Here is a 26,717-nt window from a genome sequence, read left to right on the forward strand (position 1 = left end):
GATCATGAGGAAAAAAAAAAACAAATGAATGAAATTCATAAAAATTTTAATTTTGTTTAATTATACTTTTTTTCACTTAGATTATTATAACAACAGTTAGTTAAGTTTAAGTTTATACTATCAAATCTTATATCTTGATAATACTATTTTCGAAAGAATATTAATATAAGAGTTAATTTCAATAAAATAAGAAAGAAAGAAAGAAAGATAGAGATAATTATCAAACAATTTGATCTACAGCCAACCACTTCTATATATATTTATCTCTATTTTTATATTTTTATCTATAAATATTGTATAAATACAATTATCTTAAATATTTTCACACAACTATAAAACAAATATAAAAAGAAACAATAAAACCTAAAAACAACAACAACAAGTACAATTCAAAAAATGGACCCAGATCTCCTTTTAGCAATTGCATTATCAGAGAGTCTAATGGTTCGAGGCACAGACGTATGTATATACAAATACAAAACAACACACACATACATCTTTGTTTTTTGTTTGACTCTGTAATTTCCAGCCTCTTAATTGTTTGTTTTTCAAATTCTTATAAAATTCTTCTCACTCACACACAGAAAAACTTTTTTGGAATTTAAAATTGTTTTTTTTTTTTTTTTTTTTTTTTTTTTTGCAAAATTAAAAATAATAGATTAAATTAATATTTACCTTCGCATCCACCTAAAACTCAATAACAACAACAACAACAACAACAAAGTTTTATTGATTTTCGCAATATATTTAAATTTAATTTTATTAATAAACTAACTAAAACTTCAAATTACTATATGAATATGAATATACAGGGAGGTGCTCAACAACAATCTGATAACAATAACAACAACAATAGTAATAGTAATAAGAGTGAGAAAGCAATGGATACGAGTGAAGGAAATAAACCAAAGGCTGCCGTCGATAACTTTAAAAACTATTTTACAGAGTTATCAAAGCAATTGAAACAAGAGAAACTCGGTGATCTCTCTGTATTATTACAATTACTAAGGTCACAGGAAACCTATTGTAAAATACCTCCTGCCAATGTATTCTACCTTACCAAGGTCATTGAATTCATTTCACTACTCATTATAGATAGTAAATTAAATAGTGAGTTGTTTTTGATAATATAAATAATATAGCAATCTATCTTTAATATATTAACATATGTTTATTGTTAAAACACACATAATACTACAAATATACAGATGTCGACAAAGAGTTGATTCATTCATTTAGTAAAAGTTCATTAGATTTCTGTTTGAATTCACTTGAGAGATGGTGTGATTCAGAGAGAAACATTGGTAACAACAACAACAGCAACAATAATAATAATAATACAACAACAACAACAACAACAACATTTAAATCATTGAATCAAATCTATCTTCTATCGGTTATAGATATGTTATGTTGTATAGAGTATCCATCAACCGATTTCGACAAGTCTGCACTTGATGACATACCTTCATTTCTTGATTTAGATATTCCATTTGTTACTGCTGACAATGAAAGTAAATTGACATCAGTATCAGATTCCTCGAAACAAACAAAGTCGGATAGTGTTGAAACCAATACATCAACAACAACTACAGCAACAACTTCAACAACAGATAACTCTACAAATATCTTTGATCAATTCTTAAATAATGGATTGAAAAACGATCAGTGGTTGTTAGAGAAACAGAAACAACAAACAGATTCAGTTTTGAAGACACCGGCAAATGCCGCCACTGATTCTTTAAAGTCCAGCAACAAAAACAACAAGCTCACTAGTGGTAGTGATGACTCTGATGACGAGGAAGACGAATCGTCGTCAGATTCCAACAACGAGGAGTTGGCCAAGATCTGTTCGAATCACTTCAAGTCGATTCACGGACCATCACGTCTCATTGCAATCTGCTCGGGTCTGTTGCTGCCATACACCGACAAGTTGGAGGTGCAAGAGAAGTTCGAACACATCAAAGAACGTGAGTACAGCTACGCAAACTTCATTGGCAACGTACTGGACATCATGTTCTCTCGCGAGTTTGACTTTATGGACAACACTGCCATCGCCTGGATGATTGACTTTTTGGGTACTCTAATCGGCACCATCAGATCGTATCAATCTCATCACCTCAAGCAACAGATTACCCTTATCAAAGGCACACTCTTCACCACTCAAATCTTTGAAAACATATTCACATTCCTCAGTGGAAAGTCACAACATCCAGATTTGAAAGCAAAAGCAGAAGTATGTTAATTAACCAAATCATTATTTTGTCACTAGAGTGTAGTGACTAGTATCTTACTAACTAACCAACTTACAACTTACTTATAATTAGGTGTTTTTCTCACTTTGTGTTTTGACAGATATCGAAAAGATGAATGTTAAATTGGATGATTTGATTGCATCCAAGAGAGATTCGTTGATGCAAGATCCTGCAGCTGTTGCTTCTTCTGTTCACTTTTGTTGGAGTCCGCAGTTGGTTATATTGGCTTTGGATTTGGTATTTGCACATTTGGACAATGCCTCTACCTTGCAGGATACTCAGTGGAGTGCGGTGGTCGGAAGTGATATCACTGCAGCAAGTCTGACATCTACACTTCTCAATCGTGAGCCAACCACCAAGTTTGTAGTCTCATCTTCTTCTGAGAAGCAATCGATTAATTTCGATTTCTTCTTGTCAAGATCATCATCATCGGCACAAAAAACTGCCACAGCTGAATTCACCAATCAAGAGTTGTGCAACCGATTCATTGCACCAAGACTTTTGGATTCTGTATTTACTATCTTGTATATCTCATGCTTCAAATTGAAGGATCAACATGCACATCTACCACCAAGTAACAACACCGACAACAACAATAATACTAATCAACTAACATCACCATCTAAACAACAAGCAACATCAACATCATCGACAACTGTAAATAAAGTTACATCACCCAACAAAAGCTATGGCGAAGAGGACAGTCTTTTCGGTGTGTTGTTCGAGCCGGACAGCGAGAGCGATAGTAGTGACGCCGAAGAGGAATCGAGTTCCTTGAATTCATCGTCCGATCATCATAATATCCTATTACAAACACCAGGTGCATCATCGTTATCGGTCTCACAACAGTATCTTTCGAGTGTTGGACTTTCCAAAGACGACGACACCGAGCTTAGTTTCTTTAACTTTATCAACGATTTATTTACAACAACAACATCACCATCGACCAGTTCCAATTCATTTATACATCTTTTGAAGCATAGTTTGACAATCAATCATCTCCAGGTGTTATCGGAGCTTCTCTTTATGCAATCGCCCTTTGTCACCATTGCCAAGGGTGTGGTCGGTCCATTTGTAAATTCGAAAACCTTTACAACACTGTTGCAATCGATCTGTTTCAACTTGGTGAAGCGCGATTGTATACCAGAGGCGTTGTACGATCCTTTGATGCGCTTGATCCTCACCCAGCCAAAGGAGGCACTGTCGAATGTCGCCACCATCATTCCACGCGAACAAATGACCTGGCTTGGTTGGATCTTTGTTAAACGACAAGCAGCAGCTGCTGCCAACCAAAATCAAAACAATTCACTGGCATTTGCTTTGTGGGAGGATTTCTTGAATCGTGTCAAATCTACTTGCTCCAACACTACCAACAACAATGAGAACGATCAATTCAAAGAGGTATTTGCAATCGAGTATATTATATTCCTCCTATTCTCATTCCATACATTAGATCTTCAACATCGTACTGAAATAGTCAAGCAATCCTACACCCACATTCAACAAGTCATCCAAAGAAACAAAGAATCGAAATTCATTCCAAATTCTTTGATATTCTCAAGACTCATAATGATTTTAAATTGTAAGTAGTAAAATTTGAATCAACCTGATTAAGTTAACTAAGTAACAAACTAATCGATTACATTTCACAAAGATATAATATTCAATTTTAAAGCACCATCTACACAATTATCAAATATATTCTTTGATTGTATTCTTACGCCAAATCCAAAGAACAATGTTATCCAACAGGAGGTACATAACTCAATTATCACTCGTAACTACAAGTATCTGGTGGATCAACAGCCAATCATCACTACCTACAAGAAACCAGATCTCTATGAATTCAACTTTACACCGGCATCACAATCCTCAAAGAACAGTTGGTTGCAATCATCGAATTTAGATACAGTCTCACTCTTTTTTGAGCAACAATGTTCTATTCCCTATGAAGAGTTCTACAATACCGTTTGCTTTGGATTGTCAGCTTTGGAGCCACCAACATTCACATCAGCCATGGAATCAATGTACTACGACTATATTATTTCTTCAAGTTGTTTGTTAATTAGCTCATTGCCACCTTCCAAATCATTCCAACAATCACTCAAAGATAAATCATTATTTGATCATGTAAGTAGAGTTGATAATCATTACTTTTTTATCAACCCTTTTGACTAATTTTAATTAATTTATCTGACAGATCGATTGTAAATCTATTGTTTATGTTTCATATCTTCAATCTTTGTTGACTACACACTCTACAAATCCATTGGTTCAAGAGATTCCTTGGATTGCTCATGTCAAGAATATTATTGGTGGATTGTCGAAATCAGTGTCAGATGATTCCAGTACCCTTAGATCCAATGTTAGATTCCATAGTTTGGTGCAAGTAAGCTTGTCATTCTTGGCCAACGTCTTTGAGAAACAAGAGAATGTAAAGATGGATAGTGAATACTTTGAAGGTTGGGACACTCTCTTTGATCCCGATGTCGGAGAGAACGACGATGAAGTCGAAAAGATGGAAACTGACAAGGTGAATAGTGCCGCTTCTCAGTTGCCAACTCTTGGATTGGCAAGTATAGCCGCCGCCAGTATCACTCATTTGATTCCTCAGCTCTATGAGTGTTTGATCGATTTGCTCCAGTTCTTCAAGAGAGAACATAAGACCGCTCTCACCAAGCAACTCTCTCACGAATCAAAGAATCACATAGAGTTGATCAAAGAGTGTTTCTCATTCTCAAACAAACCCGATGTTCTCAATCTTATGGAGCGTCTTGGCTTTGTCAAGTCAGATCGCGACGTTGTCGATAGATGGACCAAAGAGATCAGAGTGGACGCGTCCAATCTCTCAAAGGTGCACGACGACACATTTGGTTGGCTCATTCATCCCTATCGTCCTACCGACTACCAGCCGGTAAAGTCTGCCTCACAGACACTGGACGTCATCTCCACCCAACAGATTATAACCTCCATCAGTGAGCTGGCATTCATTGCCACATCCAACGAATGCAAACTTCCAAAGGCTGCATCGCTAAAGTTGGAACTCTCCTACGAGCATATGTACTTGAACATCGACCAGATGCTCTCTTTCATGAAGGAGTCGAAATACCTGGATTTGTCAACCAATCAACTGGCATTCCTCATCAACCTCTCAAAGTTGCAATCATTCGAGAAGATCGTTCGACTCATTGCCACACTGCCGGCAGAGATCAAGAAGGGATCTGCTCTCGAATCGATCATTGTGCTGCACCTGGATGCCATTATCCTGGTGGCAAAGAGCTATCCAAATCATCTCTATTGCCACTATATTTCCTCCAAGAACGCTATGCCAATGGGTGAACAATTCACAGTCACATTGCCACTAGGTGATATCAGTGCATTCTTTTGGTTGACTCTCAACAATCAGAATCCAACCATCAATCGCAAGGCGCTATCTACATTGATTCAACTCATGACCATTCCAATCCCACCCGATTACACAACCTCATTGAGAAGTCACGCAATCTCGGCATTCACTTCGATTCCAGCTGACGATCTTAAACTGTGGTTTGAACAGAAACTTCTTGGAACCATTGTTGTTAACAATACAGAAGATAATGATGCTGTTTCATCTTCTTCTTCTTCTTCTGTCGCTATCGACGCCGATTCCATGGTGATTGACAACAACGATAAGAAATCATTGTCGGTCACTCCGTCGTCTGTACAGATTCAAGAGTATGTTGTCCGTCTAATTGGATTGATCACTGGTAACAAAGACTTTGCAAACTTCTCTTTGAATGCCACAGACAAAAACAATGAGGATAAGAACAGCGATGATGAAGATAGTAGCTCAAGTAACGATAAGAAGAGCAAGAAGAAAGCAAAGAAGCCGAATGTCTATGGAAAGAAGACACCACCTGTTTCACCGGTTCTCTCGTCCACGATTGTAGATTGGGAAGAAAAAGTGAGTGATTTTGCACCGTCGCTCTTTAACTATTTGCTATCCTCTTTGGGATCGGCTTTTAATCAATGGATCGACTACCCACACCTGCTCAGAGGTTACTTTGGTCTACTGCAATACATTGCGATCAAGCAGAATCAACTGGTACTCTTGTTTGCTGAAGTGTCACGATTGAACTCACCATCGTTGGTCAAACCAACATCCGAACAAATCGAGTCGCTCGACATCATTCTCGAATTCATTGAGAGTTTCCTCGAGATCTTCAAATCGGAAGTGCCATCTCCCAAGTGCAGTCATCACCATCACCACAAAGATGGCGTTGCTATCGATCCAATGATAACAGAAGACCACGATTCACTCATGGAAGATGAGGAGGAAGACGACGATTTGTTGGACGAAGACAGAGAATGGAAGCAGTCGAGCTACGGACAAAACGATGCTTCAAGTACCTCAGCCGCTTCTCCAGCATCTGATGTTGGAATCTTTGGAAATGCCACCGGTGAAAATGAAGAAGATAAGGAATCAAAGTTGGCATCGAAACTCTGTACTTACACTGCTACAAAGAGCGAGTACATGGAACAACATTGGTATTTCTGTTACACTTGCAACTTGAAGTTGTCAGAGGGATGTTGCTCTGTCTGTGTAAAAGTGTGTCACAAAGGACATGCTGTGAGTTACAGCAGATTCAGTCGATTCTTCTGTGACTGTGGTGCCGGTGCCGGAAAGGGAGGTGCTTGTAAAGCTTTGAAGCCACGTGCATATCAACCACCGAAAACCGACAAACTATCGGTTCCAAAATTACCGGATCTTCTTCCATCATTAGTCTCTGCTGCTCCATCATCAGCTGCTGCTGCTGCTTCTACTTCCGACAAAGAAGTATCGTTCTTTGCTCCCTATGTCACTCAGCAAGACAAAGAGAAGCTACTCGCCGGAATCGGAGAATACTCTGACATTATCACAAGAATATCCGCTTTGTATCCACAGTTGATTCAACTGTACAAATCAACTTCCAAACCAACAGTTGATGTCGCTGCAAATCCAGTTTACAACATCTTCCCGAGTGGTGGAGAAACTGTTACCAAGTCAACCAAAGAGATGGTCGCCAAAACCGATTTGTTCTCAATGAAGAAAACAACTAAATACAATTCATTCGAAGCGAAACTAAAGTATGAAGGAACTGAAGGCAATCAAATGAAGAATCACATTGGATCCGGTCACATTCAGCGTCGTGCCATCACCTCGAATTCGCGTGGTGTTGTTGCGCTGGCCGAGGGTGAGAATGTCAGCATTATCAATCTCTCAAAGATTCTGGACGACGACTCCACCGTCGACAAGACCGCCATTAAAGTACTCTCAAAGTCATCGGTACAATATCCGGTGGTGAGCATGGTATTCAACCCATTGAACGAACGTTATCTCGCTGTTGTCGGTTACAAAGAATGCAAGATTCTAACTGTCAATCAAAAAGACGAGATTGTCGATCAATTGGTTGTCGATCTCTCACTCTATTCACTCGGTGAGAACATCTACATCATCAAGGTCGAGTGGGTTGTCGGTTCGCAAACCGAGATTGCCGTGGTAACCAATGAGTTTATCAAAATCTATAATCTCGCTCAGGACAATCTCTCACCGATTCACTTTTACACTTTGGTTGAAGACTACATTCGTGATATGACTATTGTCCGTCGTAACAATACCAACTATATCGTTGCGCTTGCCGAGTCGGGAATGCTCTATTTCCAGGCCATCCAAGACAGTATCGATGACGAATCGTGTATCATGATAGAAACCATCCAGGTGCCGACACAGAAGCAATCGAGTGGTGTCACCGTCTTCAATGCGCCCGACTTGGATATGCTCATCTGCACCTACACCAACGGTGAAGTGCACGCTCTTCAGTTCGATGATAACATGTCGGTCACCTCGACATTCCCCATCCAAGATCCAAACCTAAAGATTGCCATGCCATCAATGAATTTCATCCAACTCTCTCCGAATCACTCGAACATCTTCTCTTGTCTCTCGGCAAGAGGTGGTTTCTTGTTGACCATGAAGATTCTCGCGAATGAAATTCAAATGCAATCCGTCAAGCTAACACCAAAAGTCGAGGGTATGACCTGGGTGAACAAAGCATCACCAAAGCTATTGGTATTGCTGGAAGACGGTTCACTTTCACGTTATGACTACTCCATTGAAACACCTCTGACAGCACCAACAGCAGCCAGCAAGAGTCAATCGGTTGAAACCAAAGAAAGTGGTATCGATATCCTTTCGCTATTGAAGAAATCAAAGAAGCCAACAACCTCAACTGCAGCAACCTTGTCAACTGTTTCCACAGCTAGCAGTAAGACTTCTGAAAATCCTGTGTTCCCAATCGATTTCTTTGAGAAAGTTGAATGTATCACTCCACAAGTAAAGTTTGGTGGTGATCCACTCATGTGTTACTCACAAGACTTGATCAAGCAACGTCTTGCCAACAACGACGAATACATTGCCTGTCAGAATCTCGACTCACTCTCGCTCATTGCTTATAACAACGATCCCGATGTTGTTATCTGTGGTATTCGTGTGCTGCTCGGTCACGCAAGCTTGAAGCACATTCCCACTGAATTGCGAGTGTTTGACCGTGTCATAACCACAACCGAATCTCTGAGAAGATGGTATGACATTCCTCTCACCAAAGAAGAGTCACTCAAGTCCAGCAAGAAACTGACACTGATTGCATCTTCCGCTTACAATCTCGGCAACGCTCCAATCATTGATTCTGTCGAAATCTATGCCATATCCAAGGAAACCATTGGATGGGATGAATCGGCTGAACACAAATCGACACAATCCGTAGAATCTCAGAATCCAACGGAATCGGTACTACTTCACTCGATGAATCTATTGAAATACTACTTCTCTGTTGCATCGCCACAACAAGCTGGTCAACTCACTCAATTCCAACAGTTACCAGCTATCATGACAGATCCACAACTACTCTTCTTACAGCCATCGGTAAAGTCATTGTTGAAGATGATTCATCCATCTCACGAAGAATACATTACACTCAAGTACTCTACGTTGCTCCAGTACGCAAGTGATTCAATCACCAAGATGATGAAGTTGGCAGCACCGCGCTCACCGATGTTGTCATCTAGCAACGGTGCGCTCAATGCTGGCGATGTTGAGAGCTTGGATCATATCATCAAGATTCTCAAGAAGATCTCTTGCAATCAACCAGCTAAATTGACACAAAACATTCTTTCAAACCGTCCTTCGTTCCTCAGCGATCTCCTATCGGTCTATCTCTCGGCTACCAACTCTGGCGTGTCGAATACACTCACCAACGAACAGGTGGTTTCCAATCTAACTCATCTTCTCTGGAATTGTTTACGCTCGAAATCATTCCCTACATCGTCGATGTTTGAGCTCATCAAGAAACTGTTGTCTCATCCTTCAGAGGCAGTGAGAACACGTGCATCACTCTCACTATGCGCATTGATTACCAAATCATCCGGTAACTCGTCGATCCCCGTCAACAATGCAACTGGCCATTCCAACGCCGATGACAAACAACAATCGTCATCAACACAGTTCATCGATGAAGTTCTTTTCAGTTGTGACAAATGTTCGACCAGTCCAATTCTCAACAAACGTTGGCATTGCGATGTATGTGCAGATTTCGATCTATGCGACAACTGCTATCAAGAGATAAAACAAGGAGATTTACATCCATCCGACCACAAATTCACAGAGTATCTATTGGATGAACCAATGAAGATAGATGAACCAACAGCAGCAGCAACTACAACAGCAGAAACAACAACAGGTGTCGTATCTTCATCCAATGAACATCAACAACAACAACAACCTAGTTCAGATTACGATGAAGATTTACAACGTGCTATTGCAATGAGTTTGGATGCTCCACAAGAGACGACCACTACAGCCACTCCAGATAAGATGGAAACAGAGTCTACTGCAGCTGAAGATGCTACTCTCTTCCTGTTCAAGTATGTTCTCGATGAAATCAATCAACTCTATGAGAAGGGATTCAACACTGTGTTGCCCTACTTCCAAGTGTTAAAGTCGTTGTTCATCCACCTCAATAACAAGTTGGTATCCTCTAGCCACATGGATCATTTCATCAATTTGGTCGTTCAGTATCTCAGCAAGAATACTGCAACACTCGGTAAGTATCTAACTCACAAGAGTTTGGCACTTGAATCCGATACCATGGTGATTCTATTGCTAGCTGTGCTGTTGGACACCGAAGAACACAAGCAGATGAAGTTGAAGGACCCATCGAAGCCAAGCTCCAGTTCGCCAATCACTGCCTCTTCCACCACAAGCGCACCCATTCTTTCACACCAAATCATCTTTAAGATCTCTGAGATGTTGGTGAAGAAAGGATTCGTTGGAATTCTCCAAACCTGGCTGCAACAACTATTCGAAGTCATTTCCAAACAACAATTTGCTCAAGACGGAAACAACTCGCCATTCGGCGCACTCTTGGTTGCAAACAGCCAAGATGATCAATCACTTTCCAAGAATAGATTCTACCCGTTCTTCTCGAAATCATTGCCACAATCATTGAACACATTCCACCAGATCATTGCCAAGAGTATATTCAAGATAGCCATTACCTTCTATCGTTGTGATCGTCGTAAGAAGAAGATTGATAACAACAGCAACAGCAGCAATAGTAACAACAATAACATTGTTGACGAAAAACCAATGTTTGTTGTATCTGAATGGGATTCATTGGTATGCAGTTATATTCACTCCAAAAAGACTGCCTCCTTTGTCAAATATCCAAAGAAACTTCTTCTTCTCCTCAGTCAAACCAAATCCTCGTACTACTCGATTCGTGACGAATATCTATTGCGAAACAAGTTCACCAAGATTCAAAACTTGGAGTCTCAATCCAATGGATTCACTGGCGATATCCATTACGATCACTTAATCAAATTGATCAACTATCTCTCTAGTATGTTGGAAGTTGCTTCAAATCGTCCAAACAGCTGGCAATATTTCTGTGATAACAATGGTAAACTATTATTAATCATTTGATAGTTCTTTGATAAAATATGATTACTAATCTAATTCTATTTTATTTATCTTTCAAAAAAAAAAAACAGATGTATTGGTTGTTCTATTCAATAATCTATTCACTCTTCCAGAGGAATCTTCTTCGTTGATTCTCGAATTGCTGACCTATGCTTTCGTCACTGAGAAGGTTGACCCAAAGAAAGATCAATCAAAGGTTGAATCCTCAACCTCTGAGAAAGAAGTAGCAATGGATGTTGAAATGGCAAGTGATAACTCTGCGTTCATCACCAAGATCATTCCAATCTTCCTTCAAGACAATCTCTTAGATACACTGATCAACAAACTGTTGTTGGAACCAAATGCACTCGATTTGCGAACCAATACCAGCAACTTTTTGTACTATCTCTGGAAATCTTGCAACGATGAACAAAAAATATTCATCAACAGAGTACTTTGGACCAAATTAGACAAAGTTGTCTCCTATGGAAAGAATTCAAATGAGTTTATGGAGCTACTTACCTATTTCATCAATGAAATTGATTCAAACAAATGGAAGGATCAATATAATGGTATGTTATTTACAAATATTTATATAATCTTATTCGATTTTGAATACTAATTTATTTACCTTCAATAGAATTCGCTGATAAATTTGTAAAGAGTTTCAAAACACAGAATAATGTTATTTGTAATCATCCAAACTCACAGATCTACAATAGTCTTGGAACTATTTTGGAGTTGGATGGTTACTATTTGGAGTCGGAACCATGTCTTGTGTGTAACAATCCAGAGGTACAATATCAAACCTACAGGCTGGACACTCTCAAGCAAGAGGTCAAGTTCACTGAGAGTGCACAACTGATAAAGTTCAACGGTGTATACAGCATCCAGAAACTCACTATCAATATCAGTGATATCAAGAAGGCAAGAATGATCAAGACCATCAATCTCTACTACAACAACAAGATCATCTCTGACATTGGCGAACTCAAAGGCAAGTTCCAACAGTGGAAGAAGTTGAAGCAGATCCACTTCACTCCGAACCAAAACGAAAAGACTGTGAAGTTCCAAATCCCAATTGCCGCTACCAACTTTATGATCGAGTACTTTGACTTCCACGACAACCTGCAAGCGTTGGCATCGGAGAAACTTCAGTGTCCACGTTGTAGCAGAACGGTGACCGATAAACATGGTCTATGCAAACACTGCCACGAGAATGCCTATCAGTGCAAGCAGTGTCGTAATATCAACTACGACCATCTCGAAGCATTCCTCTGTAATGAATGCGGTTACTCTAAACACGCTCGCTTCGACTACTCCTTCACTTGCAAGCCAACCGTCTCGGTTGAGAAGATCGAGAATCAAGACGACTATGCTCGTGCCGTTGCTACCATCGACAAGGAATCGGAGAATGCACACAAGAAGTATCAACGTCTCACTGGATTCAAAAAGATCATTGCCAATCTTATCACTTCCTTCCAAACTCAGGAAGCATGGCCCAAAGAAGAGATGTTTGCCAACATGACAGCGGCCGCTGCTGCATCGAGTCAAGCAGCCGCTGCTCCCGCTCAATCATCCGCTGCCGCCAGCGGAAGTGCATCGCAAGCCAACAACTTTATCTCACTCAAGATCAACCGAAAGATTGGATATCTCGCCAAACTCTACGAGAAAGAGTGCAAGTCGATCTTTGAAGGTCTGAGCAAGAGCGTTCAAATCTTGTTGTCCACTCGTATGGAGATTCTCAAGTACATGAACTCACTCTCCAAGAAACCAAGATCGAAAGACACCATGATGCGTGAAACCAGTAACTGTTTCGGTTGTTCCAATTCATTCGCCGAGCAATCGCTTGCCTTTTTGAATCATCTCTCGAGAAATCCTGCTCTCGTCGACCTGAGAAATCTCTTGATTGCAAAGGGTCTGACAAAGGAACTCTTTAAGAACAATATTCATCAAGGAAAGAGTGATTCCAGAAACAACGCTCGCTTGGCCATCTCCTATTTGACCAAGAACAATGCTGACGCAACCGTCCAGCTCAATCAGTGGATTCGCAACAAGATTGACTATGTCATTGAGAATTGCAGTTCACTCGATCTGCCAACCATGATCTCCAGTCATATGATGTTGGTCAAGGAGTACAGTCACCTCACCGACAGTCTCTGGCAAACCAGATTCCGTTTCATCATGGAGATATTCTTCAAAGCGATCGATGTCGGTTCCGACAGTCCTGTCATCTCTGAATTTATCATTCTCCCATGTCTCAAGATCATTCTCTCGCTTTGCACACTCGATTCACAAGCTAAAGCCGCTCAAAAAGATCAAGACAACACTGAGAACCAAAAGTTGTTGCAGCTCAAATTCGAACGACTCAAATCCAGAAAGAATCCAGCTCTCGGATCACTTGAGACCGCCAACAAGGCAACTGAGATTCTTCCAGGTGCACATCCATCGAGTGCCACCAGCAGCGCCACAGTCAGAGCAGCCATCTCCACCTCGTCCGACTCTTCGTCGCTCTCCTACTTTGACAGCGCCGATCCCAATGTCAAGTACGATGAATGGTTGAATTCCGATTCATTCGAATCGTGGTCACAAAAGTACCAACCATCGATATTCCTTAGCAATAGCACTGATGAGCAACCAACCCTAGTCGATCATTCTCAATCGTCATCATCGGACAACAAGGAAATGAATCGTCGTGAAGTCAGAGCACGTTTCCTTGCAACCAAGTACGTTGGCAAGTGGAAATCGATCTTGAATGCCAAGAAACTGAAGGCTGGTATCACACTTCCAACCAGTCCACTCGAAGGATTGTTTGAAGACAGTTGGGTCAAGAAATTGCTTTTCAATTCGACATCATCGATTCGTATTGAAACTATCAATCTCATGAACATACTCTCTAGATCCAGTCCAGCTAGAACACTTAGATTCCTCGATCTCTTTGAAAAGATGATTCCTCACGCTGCACAAGTCGGTGAATACAGTGCCGAGTTCTTTGCACTCTTCAACAAGATCACCCAGAGCGACGAACGAAAGATCTATCTCACTGTGAGAGGATTCCTCCCTTACATCTGTGATCTCATGATCAACCAAATCGACCGTATCTACTCTATGGAATCATCGTTCAATACTGATGTCTCTCAAGGTTTCGTATTGAAAACATTGGTATCGATTCTAGAATCATTCGTTCAAGTTCCATCGATTAAACTCAAGATGAAACGTGACAATATCATTGATAAGGTGTTGGATGCATTCCTCTCACTGCGTGGAATTATCATTCAGAAGAACAAGTTGACTGAGGATTCCGTCAAACAACTTCAAGACATTATGAAAGCACTCAATTCCGAATCGAATGAAGACAACAAGAAGTTCATTGCCGCCAATATCAAGGCGTTGTCCAAGCATGTCAACAACGGTCGCACTCCAATATTCATCTTTGAGCAGATTTCCAACATTGTTTGTCCACTCAAACCAGAGCCAATCTACCAAATGATATTGACCAAGGCATCGACACAGGAAGACTATATTCGTGGTTCCATGAACAAGAATCCATATCCATCGAATGTTGTCGGTCCGCTGATGCGTGACGTCAAGAACAAGATCTGTAAGACACTCGATCTCGGTTCATTCTTGGATGACGACAACGGTATGGAGCTGCTCGTCGACAACAAGATCATAAAGCTCGATCTCCCAATCAAGAAAGTCTATGAACAAGTCTGGAAACGAAGTGCACAAGCTCAACGTGCTGCCAATGTCAACATTCCTATGAATGTTGTCTATCGTCTCCAAGGTCTCGACGGTGAAGCCACTGAGGAAATCATCGAGAATCTCAGTGATAACACCAACGAAGAGCGTGATCCAGAGGAAGAATTTGAAATCACAAGTGTCATGAAAGAGTGTGGCGGTCTCGATGCAATGCTCAACATCATCGAGAGAATCAACGATTTCTCTACGGAGAAAGAGTTGGCACAGCTGGTCATCAAGCTTCTCTACCACTGTATCAAGATTCAAGTGAACCGTCAGCAACTCCTCTCACTCAACGGTGTAAGTCGACTCCTCGAGAAACTGAAACAAGCTTTCCCACAACCAGATCTCGCCGAATCACTGTTACTGATAACAGAATCGATTGTTTCCGAAGCCAACAGAACCTACCTGAGCAACTCCAATTCCGACGTCACCGCGCTCGCTCAACAAAAGAATAGCAAAGAAGCACAAGAACAAATGACGCTATTCCTTGACAAACTCACCAGTCCACTGGTTCGATCGAATGCCAAGTTGATTCAAGCAATGACAAGAGTCATTCCCTTCTTGACCTACGGACACGTCGAGGTAATTCAATCGCTCGTTGAATTTTTTGAGCCATCACTCCAATTCGAGGCACTCGATGAAAAGAAACTTTCAAAGGATAGTCAGGTCATCACCAACATGGATTACTTCACCAAGATTGCAGACTCAACACGTCCCGATGAAAATGGCTACAAGTTGAGAACCTTTATTCTCGAGCGTGGCATCACCGAATCACTCTACACCTATCTAGACACTCATTTCGCTGAGGATAAAGACAAGTCTTCGAAAGAGTGGATTGATTCCCTTGAGAAACCTGCACTCCCATACGTCTTAGTATTGTTGAAGGGTCTTGCCAACGGTCACGAACCAACTCAAACAATGGCCATCGAAAAGAATATTCTCAAGCGTGTACACCTTATGGAGCAGACCACTACAGGCGCCAAGATTGGTACACTCGCAGAGAATCTTTTGGAGGCACTCAAAGAAGACAATCCAAAGGTGACCGCGGTAATCAATGAAATCCGAAAGGAGTCGAGAAACGAAAAGATGAAACAAGCAGAGAAACACAGAGAAGGTGTCCTCAAGGAACTAGGTCTCTCGCAACAAGGCAAACACATCACTGCCACCTTTGTTCCAGGCAGCATTGAAGAACTCGAAGACGAAGAAGGATTCACATGCATGGTGTGTCGTGAGGGTTACAGCTTCAAGCCTGAAGATGTACTCGGAATCTACACTTACTCCAAGAAGATTCCATTGCTTCCGATCAATGAAACCACTGTCAGTTCGACCACTGGAACACCATCCGGTGTATCCTATGGTTTCTCGACCGTAACTCACTTTAATATTATTCACTACTTCTGTCATAGAGATGCCACCAAGGCCGACAAGAGTATGAAGGTTCCAAAAGAGGAGTGGGAAGGTGCAGCACTTCGTAATCAACAAACCAAATGTAACAATATCTTCCCAATTCAAGGTCCAATGATCACCAACGACGCGTTCACTCCATACTGCGATAAATATTGGAGTAACATCAACAATATCTCTAGAATAGATGGACCGAAATTCAGATTGTTGGCACACGACCTCAAGCTTTTGCTTGTCCGTTTCGCCAAAGATGAATCATTTAGCCAAGACTCAAAGGGTGGTGGTAAAGAAAGTAACATTAGAATCATTCCATTCTTTATTCAATTCGGATCTTTCCTGTTGGATCAAAAAGTTGTTGGAGGATCGTCGAGTGCCAATCAACTAAGAAGACCACACTTTGACAAGCTATTCACTCAGTTCATTGCGAATACTGTTGACACTGTCGCCACTACCTCAACACAATCCGACAATGTTCCATACTACCTGGTACTCACACTCTATCTACATACCTACAAGGAATGGCGAACCAATAGATTCAACTTGTTGTCCAAGTTGATTGCCTACAGCTTCACTGAAACTCTATCGACACCTGTCACTGCCAACATGGCAACTCCAACCTCAACAGCACCGCTATTTAATGCATTGAGACCGTGGTTGCTCTTCTTCACCTTGATCGACAAGATTCAAGACATCGTAAAGACACAAGACTTACTTCTCACAAACCTCAACAGTCATCTCTCAAGCAACTACACCAAGATTCAATCGGAATTCAAATCACTTTTGACAACATTCGAAGAATGTAAATACTATGAAGATGAAAATGAATTCTTTGATGACCTTGGACTCCTTAAAGATATTCTTGACAATCACAAGACTACTTCAGAATATGTATTAAATATCTTTTCACAAGTTAAATCAACAAAAAATAAATAAATAAATAAATAAATTTTAAAAATACTTTTAATTTAATAATTTTTTTTTATCAACCAAATCCCTCTATAAATTCAACAGACAGCGTTGAAATCATGTGAGCTTTGTGAAGGTGTCTGTCTACAATGCCAAAGGTGAGTGTTATGAAGCTGAACTAAGTCTAAAATTATAGCAGATTTAGAAAACAACCAGCGCCATAAAAAAGAAGGGTCTACCTTGGTATTTTCAAAATCCTCGGAATCCAAACCACTAACCTTGAATCCACAAGCTTGTGTGATTGGAAGGAATCTTCTTTCTGATGTTAACCCATCGATACTGAGTCACTATCATTTCCTATCACTAAACTCATCATGCTTTATTAATGTAACATCGGTGAAGATTACTTTTTCCAAAAAATCCATCGGAGCAAATACAAGCATACCAATGTTATGATTTCAAAATGTTTCTTAAATCCATGTATCTTGTTGTTCATACCAACTCTTTTTAAAATTTCACTTTTTAACTGCCACAACAACAACAACAAACAAACTTAATAAGATAAAACCAAATCCTTCATCACAATTCCAAATATTGCATTCAGATTGTAATAATCTAGATTGTACTGTTACAACCTGTAAAGAGAGTAAATCTAGAAAATTAAAAAATAGAATCCTAGGTGGTCCACAGAGTTAATGGATTTGGTTTTATCTTATTAAGTTTGTTATTATTGTTGTTGTTGTTGTTGTTGTTGTGGCAACAATTTTAAGAACGTGCGATTTCATATTGTAGATGCTACTGGTGTTCGTTATTATGGGTGTCTATATGTCGTGACGACAATGATTTGTCATCTTTAGTATTAATATACAATATATTGAAAGATAATTATATTTAGTTTAAGTTGAAGAATAAAAAATCATTTATGAAACATGGTTGAATTTGCTTTTCAAAAAAAAAAATGAATTGGTTAAAAAAAACTAAACTTTTTTTGATCATTTCAAATAAAGATAAATGAATAGCAAGACAATAAAGGATAAGATATCGAACCTGATAGATGGCGAGAGTACTGATGAGTTTACCAATCAACTTTCGGAATATTGCAATAGTTTGGAGAAGAAACTGGTCGATGAGAAATCAAAGAATGATCAACTAAAGAAACAGAACGAGAAACAAATCGAACTGACTCTGGCAGTGGAGAAGGAGTTGGCTGTGAATAGATCGAAAATATATGAACTAGAGAGAACAAACACTCTACTGAAAAGTCAACTCTCTGAATCAAAGATAAATCTCGAGGAAACCAAAGACGATATAGAGAGAAGAATATCTTCACATAACAAACAATTAGATGTAATTATTAATTTGAAAGATTAGATAGACTATAGTTTCTAAATCATTATACATTTTATTTTATCTTTAGGATTTACTATCGAGTATTCAGATTATAAAGAAAGATGAAGATGATCATAAAAAGAAATATGAAGAATTAAAAGAAAAGGCTGCAAATGATGAGGTAACTAATTAATTAATTAATATATAACAAAGCTTTTTTTTGTTCAAATCATTAATTTCTTATTCTCTATCTTTTCGGATTTAAAAGAAAAACTATCAATTAAAGATAAAAGCATTGGAGAAAGAGAGAAATAAATATAGAGAAGACGCATCTGATCTAAAGAGAAAGAATTCAACATTGGAATTAGATAGTTTTAAAGATACACAGATTCAATCATTAAAAGATCATAACTCTTTATTATCTAAAGAAGTATGTATTTTATTGACATTCATCTATTTATATCATCTAACTAACAATGTTATAAAAATATATATAGATACAAGATTTAAAGAAGAAACTAGAATCAACAATTTCATCTTTAGATAAATCAAATTCATTAATATTACAACAACAATCATCACTATCATCATCCTCTTCATCTTCTTCAGATACAAAACTTCAAGAATCACTTAAAGAATGTGAATTAATGAAACAATCATTACAACGTAAGTAGAGTGTTATTGTTTATCTATCTTTTTTTTTAAAAGTTATATTTCCCGCTCTTTTTTTTAAAAGTTTTTTTTTTTCGTATTAATTAATTTTTACTTTTTTTAATATTTTATTTTTTAGGTGAAGTTGTATATTATACTGAAGCTCATAATAAAGGTCAACTAAGAGTTAGTGAATTGGAATCACAGTTACGTTCAGTTGGTAATCCAGAGTTGGCAAAGTTTGAGATTGCATCGCTACGTGATAAAGTTGCAAGACAAGAACAAACGGTTGAGAAATACAATAGATTGCAAGTGGAATATCAACATTTGTTGGAAGAGAAAAAGATGGCATCAAACACAATGTTTAGTTTGCCTAGCACCGGTGGCCTGAGTGTTATGGAGCTAGAGCAGAGAGTGAGAGAGTTGGAGTCGGACGTTCAGGTTCACATTGCCAAGATCGGTCAGTTGAGTTCAAGCTTGCGGCTCACAGAGAATCGTTGTGTTGACCTCGACAGCCAGATCGCCGACCTGAAAGAGACACTTGTAAAACTTGAATCGCGTAACAAAGAGAAAGATGACCAGATCTCGAGAGAGTTGCAAAAGACCAATATGTTCAAGAGGGAGCGTGACGGTATCAAGCGAATTCTCGATCATTTCGATGTCGAGAGCATCGTTGCCAGTGGCAATGTAAATGAATTGTATAAAGCACAGCAAGCTCGTATCTCAGAGTTGGAGCGTGCCAACACCGAGAAGGAGAAGTTTATGGAGGAGTTGGAAAAGTCGCTGAATGCGCTCGGCGCCGATGCCAGTCTGGCAAATGGTGGAGCCGTTGACTACAAGGCGGAAGTTCAGAGTCTAACCAAGGAGATCGAACGTCTCATTCAAGACAATGCTATTTTGGAATCTAGATTGGGTAAAGGCGAATTTGACACTAGCAAAACCAAGGTGTTGCACATGACATCGAATCCAACCAATCCCAATATTTCGTCGTCGTCGTCAGCAGACTCACCAAAAAGTCCAGAATCAGACTCCAAGATTATCCAAGAGAATCATGGACTGAGAATGAAGATTACAGAGACCGAAAAGATTATGGAGCGTTTGAAATCGGTTTTCAAATTAAAGATCAGCGAGTACAGAGAGGTCGTCTATGCTCTCTTTGGATTCAAGATGGATATGGAAACCAACAATCTATACAAACTACAATCGATGTACGCCGAGCACGAAAACGACTACCTCGTATTCCAGCGTGTCGTTGAATCCAAGAACAAGATTGGTAAAATGGAATTGATGGATACAGACTATACACGTGCACTCGACAAAGAGATAAGAGCATATCTCTTTAGCTGTCACTCTATCCCTGCATTCCTCTCACAATTAACATTGGATTTATTTAGTAAACAAACCTTCTACCCATCATAAAAAAAAAAGAAAAAAGAAAAACAGATGAAACATTACATAACCACATTATTACTTTAAATAAAACAATCTGATCACATAAACAATGGTCAAGATGTTACATTACACTTTTACAAGAAGAAACACTTAATTATCTATATATATTGAATTTAAATTCTATTTATTGTTGGTGAGCTGCAGTACCATTGAGAGCTGGCACAGGTGAAGTTGCCAGCAGTGACTTGGCAGAGTCCAAAGCTACTTCCAACATTCTATAGGTTCCTTGGTGTACAACATCACGATTTGGTTCGTATTTCTCGGTGAGTTCTCTTTCAAAAATATAGTTGTCAATGTTTACGCAACAACCTGAACGGATACCACGGAGTGAGGCGATAATAAAAAGAATGGATGCTTCCATCTCGATGGCAAGAACACGTGATCTTGCCCAGAGTTTATTGTGATTTCCAAGTGGACCATCGAAAAAGTGACCGACAGTTGTGATGATACCAGTTCCGAAATTGACACCCTCAATCTGCTTGGCAGAGTCAATGAGAGCTTGGACGACCTCGTGGTCGGCGATCGCTGGGTATCCGAGTGGGACCAAACCCTCGGAGACACCATCGCTACGGACGGCACCAGTGGCAATGACGAGTGAACCCTCACGATAACGTGGATCGAATGAACCGGCTGTACCGGCACGAATAATGGTGGTGATTCCAGCTTGAATCAACTCTTCGAAGCAAACACTGGCACCACCACCACCGATACCGTGTGACATGACCAAAAGCTCTGTATCCTTCCAGGTACCAACGTAACAGTGGTACTCTCTGACCATAGAGACTGGACGTGAATTCTTTAACAATTTCTCGGCGACCAATTTGGCACGATTTGGATCACCAACGACAACACATGAACGTGGTAACTTTCCGACTGGCAATAAACAAATTGGTGTAGTTTTTTCCATCTTTTTATATTATATATTATGATTCTTTTTTTTTTGGGAATAAATATTCTATATTTCTGGATTATATATATATTAATTTGTTGTTGTTGTATTTCGACACTTTTTCAATTTTAACAAATATTTGAAACAATGCAATTATAAATATTTAGGTTGAATATCGGTGATGTTTTACTGTCTTGGAACCTAAATAGCTGGTATTTACAAACTGTATAATAATAATAATAATAATAATAGTAACAAAAATATATTAGTATAAAATGATATAATATTAAACCAATTTTTGATCTATTAATAAAATAAAAACATATGAAGATCGAATATGTAAAAGAAAAAAAAAAGTCAACAGCAACCGTTTATTGCTACACAATGTTTCATTATTAATATTAATGTAATGACGACTCACAAAAATGTAATTTGATGATGCCAAGATAAAACTCATAGGAGTTATTTCACTTTAATAATATTTTTTAATCTTATAGTTTGTCTTCTTTAAATATTATTATTATTTATAATATAAATTTTATAAATGTTATTTCTAATGGTTTAGGTTTATAAAAACAAAAAGACTATCGTCTGTTAAATTAATGAAGGATCGTTTTGTAGTTTGGAGAGAGTATTGATTTTTGATTTGTTTTTTATAGTTGTTTGAAATGTATCGTTGTTATTAATTGGTAGGTTTAACATATTAATGGTATGGAAATAAAAATATCTACCTGATAACCCTGCTAATCGATAAAAATATTGAATAGTGTTTATTTGTTGTCGCTGTTTTTATTTTAATTTTTTTGTTGCCGCTGTTGTTAAACAAATATACACTTCTACTTCCTATTGCTAAATTTGGATTTTATTATGTGATTAAGTTTGTTTTTATGATAAGATAGAATAGTTAATTGGGTATTAATAAACAAAACGAATTGTATAAATTTTGTTGTAAATTTGGCAAAAAAAAATTAAAAAAGAAAAAAAGAAAAAAAATGATAATGTGTTGTGTGTGTTGTGTGATCACTGAGAGTGTGTGGTGTTTGATTGTGACATGATGAATATCAAGATATTATCACTTGTTATCCAAGTTTATTTGTGTACAGGCACAAATGAAGCAAACATCTGTCCATCAGTCATATTCTTGAAAATCTACAAATAATACTTGATAAACAGTTTGTTTGGTGAGAATGAGAATTTTGATTGTGACAAAAAGGCGTGTATTATTTAATAAAGTGACATTTAATTATTTTTCTCGAACAATAATTCGTCCTATTGAAGTTGAATGTGATTAAAAAAAAAAAAAAAGACAAAGTTTAATAATTACAAACTTATTGTTTATTTTACTAAATTATTTATGATTAATAAGATGAAAGTGAAATGAATGAAAAAAAAGTTTGTTTTTGATTTTGTTCCTATCTTGTAAGCGACTTGCTTAACATAACGAATTTAAAAAGTATCGGGGAAAGTAAAAGATTCGTCAAAAAAAAATTTTGCACAAAAAATTGTTGTTACAAATAAGGGTCGAAATGATCATATATGTCTTTTATATTGTGTATTGATCAAAACTATTCTATTACTTTTTATTTATTATCTATTTTATGAAATTAAACAGGAATAAGGAGTTGGGGGTAAAAAAAAAAAATATGATCAGATGAAAAAAAAAACAATTTTTTAAAGAAAGTCTAAAATAAAAAAAATAAAATATAAAAAAAATGAAAAGAATTATGAAAAAATATGCATATTTTTTTAATCAATCTTATGTTTTTTTAAATTTTGATCCATTCCCAGGCCCCAGATATAATCTGGGTCTTTTTTTCACACAAAACCAAATTGAAAATTGATTTCTTTGTTGTTAAAAACAATGCAAGTTTTTGTTGAAAATTTGGTGGTTTAATGTGGAGCCTATTGACCACAAAACGTTGATCTTGACAACATTTGACTTTGCTCTTTTTTTTTTAGTCAATTTATGAAGCAATCGAATTTAGTAGGAGCTTTGCAAAGAATTGTAGATATTTTATTTTTTACAAAAGTGCAAGATGATTGGTGGTCTTCAATTGTTATGAGGATGCTCTTTTTCTGTTGTTGTTGTTGTTGTTGTAATATGGTTTGGAGGAGGTGAACGAGCTGTTGCTTGATGACGCTTGGGATTTAGCGTCGTTAATCGTAAAGTTAAAGAAATCAAAGAGTTGTTTGGCCTCCTCTTCCGACCCCAACAGTTGTTGAAGATCTTCTTGCGACTTTTTGGAGAGTTCATGCAGGTCTTGGACACCATCCATCACACGCTTAATATTGAGATCTGTAATGCCAGGAAGTTTTCTCAGTACATCTTGTGGACCATAGTTGTATTCGGAATCCTCTCCATTGCCAGCGACACTTTCCTCAGTCAATTCATCGATGTTCTGAGGATCGGGTTCCGGTTGGAGTTCTTTCAGTCGACGGAAAATGTTGACTGTGGAGTGAGCGGATCGCGACCAAAGCACTCGGAGTTTCGGGAATGATCGGCATAGCATAATGAGTTTTGAAGAAAGAGTGAATCGAGGGTATGTTGTATACGCCAGTTCTTCAGGTGAAATGAGTGAGATGAATGGTTGTTGAATATCATATTCAATGAGTAGCAGTGGATTCCTATAGATACGCCCCATTGCTTCGATTTGTGCGTAGAGACGACCGGATTGGAACGAACCAATCAAATCGGGAACGGACTTTCTCTCGGCGGCGAGTGTCGGAGTGATTACATAGTCAGCAACTGTCAAACGCTTTGGAATGATTTCATAGCCAGCACCATGAAGTGCCACCGGCAGAGAACTCTTAAACTCGTGAGAGTCGACTATTATCTTGGGATTGGTCGTGGGGATGAGGGATCGACGCACAATACCACCATATCTCGAGTCCACTCTTGTCGAACTCTCGGGATCCAGCAATTTATAGGCTTCGGCTGCATCTACATGCGTGGAAGTATCGACAACAAGGTTTGCTTTCTCACGAATCAGTTTCTCAAATGATGATTTCTCACGATTGAGAACCGAAAGGTATTTCCTCTCCTCTGTTGACTCTCCATAGAACAGTAGATAGACACCGATTTGGATGGCAGGGTTTTCCGCTTGATACACTTCAATCTGACGGGTGATGCTTATCTCGAGATCATATATAACAATGAAACGTGGGCGTAGCTCATTGAGGATGGATAGTGATTGGTCCAATGGATGAATGACTACATGCGGTGAGTGAAGTATACCATAGAAATCCATCAGGTCATCGGCATTGAAGTTATTCTCAAGTTCATAGTCTGCAACGGTATCGGATATGATTTTTGGATTCGGAATGAACATGTTACCGCCATTGCTAATCACTGAAACGCCCATGGAAAACAAAGAGTTACCGGCACTGTCTTTTTCTACTTTCTTTCTATAGTTGGTTTCCGATATCTTTTGCTTTCGATTGGATTGATTGATCTGTTTGCTTCGATAAGAGAATCTATTACTATTACTCGTGGATCCATTACTATTATTCTTCTTATACTTGAATCGATTGTTTTGATGTTGCTGTGGTGGCATTGTTGTTGGACGATCTGGTGGATATAATCTATCATATCGATTCGACAACATATCATATCCACCAATATTCAAATAGTCTTGTAGTTGCTGACAGGTTCTCTCATCCTTAACGATTACCAAAACATTTTCAGGTTCATCCATTCGTTTTCTATTGATATCCTCTATCTCCTCCAATACCTGAAGTAATAGATTCCATTTTGGATTCTCTTCTAATATTAATTCTCTTTTAAATATATTCTGTGATTGTTTATTATTATTATCATTGTTGTCACTATTATTATTTTTTGTTGATGTTGTTGATTCATCTTCACTATTATTATTATTATCATCTTTATCTTTATCTTTATTATCTTTTGTTGTTTTCTGTTTCTTATTAGGACTATGATTATCTTTATCTTTATCTTTTTTGTTTAAATTAAGTTTAGTTTGTATATATACACGTTCTCTTGCATGTCGAAATAGAGTGTTTGCTGTTTCAGTGTGAATCCAACTGTTTTCATCTTCAGCTTCGGTTATGGCAACTGATTCCAATAGTTTCAAAAAGGTGATACAATCGTAGGCGAGAAGCGATGTTGAAAGTGTCCGCAGCACTTTGATGTTGCCAATGGTTTGTTTGGTTTGCTTGTTGATATCACCCCATATCGGTTTCAACTGTTGATGTAGCATCGAATCGAAAGAGTTGAAAAGAGTGTCGTCCATCGATATCGATCGGTTGTCACCGAGCTTACTGCCCCTCTGAATGGAGCCGAGTGCCGACTGGATGGTGGAGAGCAGTGACTTCTCGATGGCTTGCATCGACGGTGTCGGATGTATCGAGAGTTCAATGAGATTCAGCTGGTGACTGTCTAGCACCTGCGATACGGACGCGTGGAATCGCGGCCACAAATAGAGTGCACTGACATTCAAGTACTTCAAGAGACGTTGTACCTTTGAGATCTCACCGAGCATCGCAGGTGCATCGCTAGTGAACGCCTTTACGAAACCATTCTTATTGGTCTGCTTGAACAACCTGATCAACATTGTTTCACACGACAAGTCAGTCAGTTTATGTGCATTGTTAACAATGATTCCACTGATAAGATGAGAGGGTAAACGTTTCGTAAGGAAATCCAAAATGAAAATAGATGCAGGCGCAAAATAGAATCCTCCTTTTTTATACATATTTAACCTATATATCATTTGTTATATATATATATATATTAGTTTATGTTTTATGTTTAACTAGTTATAAAAGATAGATATAGATTTAATGTTGTTTATTTACTTTGAAGTACCAGATTGTTCTTGATTGATTAATGTTGGTAGATTTTGATAGTTTACACCGAATGCCAATAGTTGTTCTGTGTAGAATACATATGATTCTTGTAGAGAATCATTGATTGGATCAAGATAGAGTACCAGATGATCGCTATCAGAGTAGAGTTTGAGGAATGCAAGTATAACATGTTGCAAACCCAGACCCTTTGCCATAACGACAAGACCATCTTTCTCAAAACATGATTGAAATACTTGTCGATGAAAATCTAATGTCATTATTGTTGTTGTTGTAATTATTCATT

At 38.4% G+C, this 26,717-nt stretch overlaps 5 protein-coding genes across 5 annotated transcripts; 2 read left to right on the forward strand and 3 right to left on the reverse strand.

Annotated features, from left to right (window-relative positions):
• Positions 1 to 800: 800 nt before the first annotated feature.
• PPL_04293 (uncharacterized protein) lies at positions 801 to 18,140 on the forward strand (the record flags this gene model as incomplete). Its single annotated transcript, XM_020575198.1, has 12 exons — positions 801 to 1,098; positions 1,209 to 2,236; positions 2,328 to 3,329; positions 3,444 to 3,837; positions 3,931 to 4,385; positions 4,456 to 11,170; positions 11,322 to 11,801; positions 11,870 to 17,265; positions 17,389 to 17,419; positions 17,480 to 17,578; positions 17,903 to 17,974; positions 18,076 to 18,140. The coding sequence occupies 12 exons, from the start codon at positions 801 to 803 to the stop codon at positions 18,138 to 18,140; spliced, it is 16,035 nt and encodes a 5,344-aa protein (XP_020434718.1).
• A 154-nt stretch (positions 18,141 to 18,294) lies between these two features.
• On the forward strand, positions 18,295 to 20,682 carry mad1 (mitotic spindle assembly checkpoint protein 1; the record flags this gene model as incomplete). The annotated part of the gene is made up of 5 exons (XM_020575199.1): positions 18,295 to 18,630; positions 18,701 to 18,793; positions 18,899 to 19,042; positions 19,110 to 19,278; positions 19,403 to 20,682. 5 exons carry the CDS (start codon positions 18,295 to 18,297, stop codon positions 20,680 to 20,682), a joined length of 2,022 nt encoding a protein of 673 aa, XP_020434719.1.
• A 157-nt stretch (positions 20,683 to 20,839) lies between these two features.
• udpA (nucleoside phosphorylase) lies at positions 20,840 to 21,622 on the reverse strand (the record flags this gene model as incomplete). The annotated part of the gene is made up of 1 exon (XM_020575200.1): positions 20,840 to 21,622. One exon carries the CDS (start codon positions 21,620 to 21,622, stop codon positions 20,840 to 20,842), a length of 783 nt encoding a protein of 260 aa, XP_020434720.1.
• A 2,039-nt stretch (positions 21,623 to 23,661) lies between these two features.
• On the reverse strand, positions 23,662 to 25,857 carry ercc4 (DNA excision repair protein 4; the record flags this gene model as incomplete). The annotated part of the gene is made up of 1 exon (XM_020575201.1): positions 23,662 to 25,857. The coding sequence occupies one exon, from the start codon at positions 25,855 to 25,857 to the stop codon at positions 23,662 to 23,664; it is 2,196 nt and encodes a 731-aa protein (XP_020434721.1).
• A 518-nt stretch (positions 25,858 to 26,375) lies between these two features.
• Positions 26,376 to 26,691, reverse strand: PPL_04297 (uncharacterized protein; the record flags this gene model as incomplete). Its single annotated transcript, XM_020575202.1, has 2 exons — positions 26,376 to 26,379; positions 26,423 to 26,691. 2 exons carry the CDS (start codon positions 26,689 to 26,691, stop codon positions 26,376 to 26,378), a joined length of 273 nt encoding a protein of 90 aa, XP_020434722.1.
• Between the last annotated feature and the right edge of the window lie 26 nt (positions 26,692 to 26,717).

Source organism: Heterostelium album (assembly GCF_000004825.1).
Source record: "Heterostelium album PN500 unplaced genomic scaffold PPL_contig9, whole genome shotgun sequence".
Classification (NCBI taxonomy): Eukaryota; Evosea; class Eumycetozoa; order Acytosteliales; family Acytosteliaceae; genus Heterostelium; species Heterostelium album.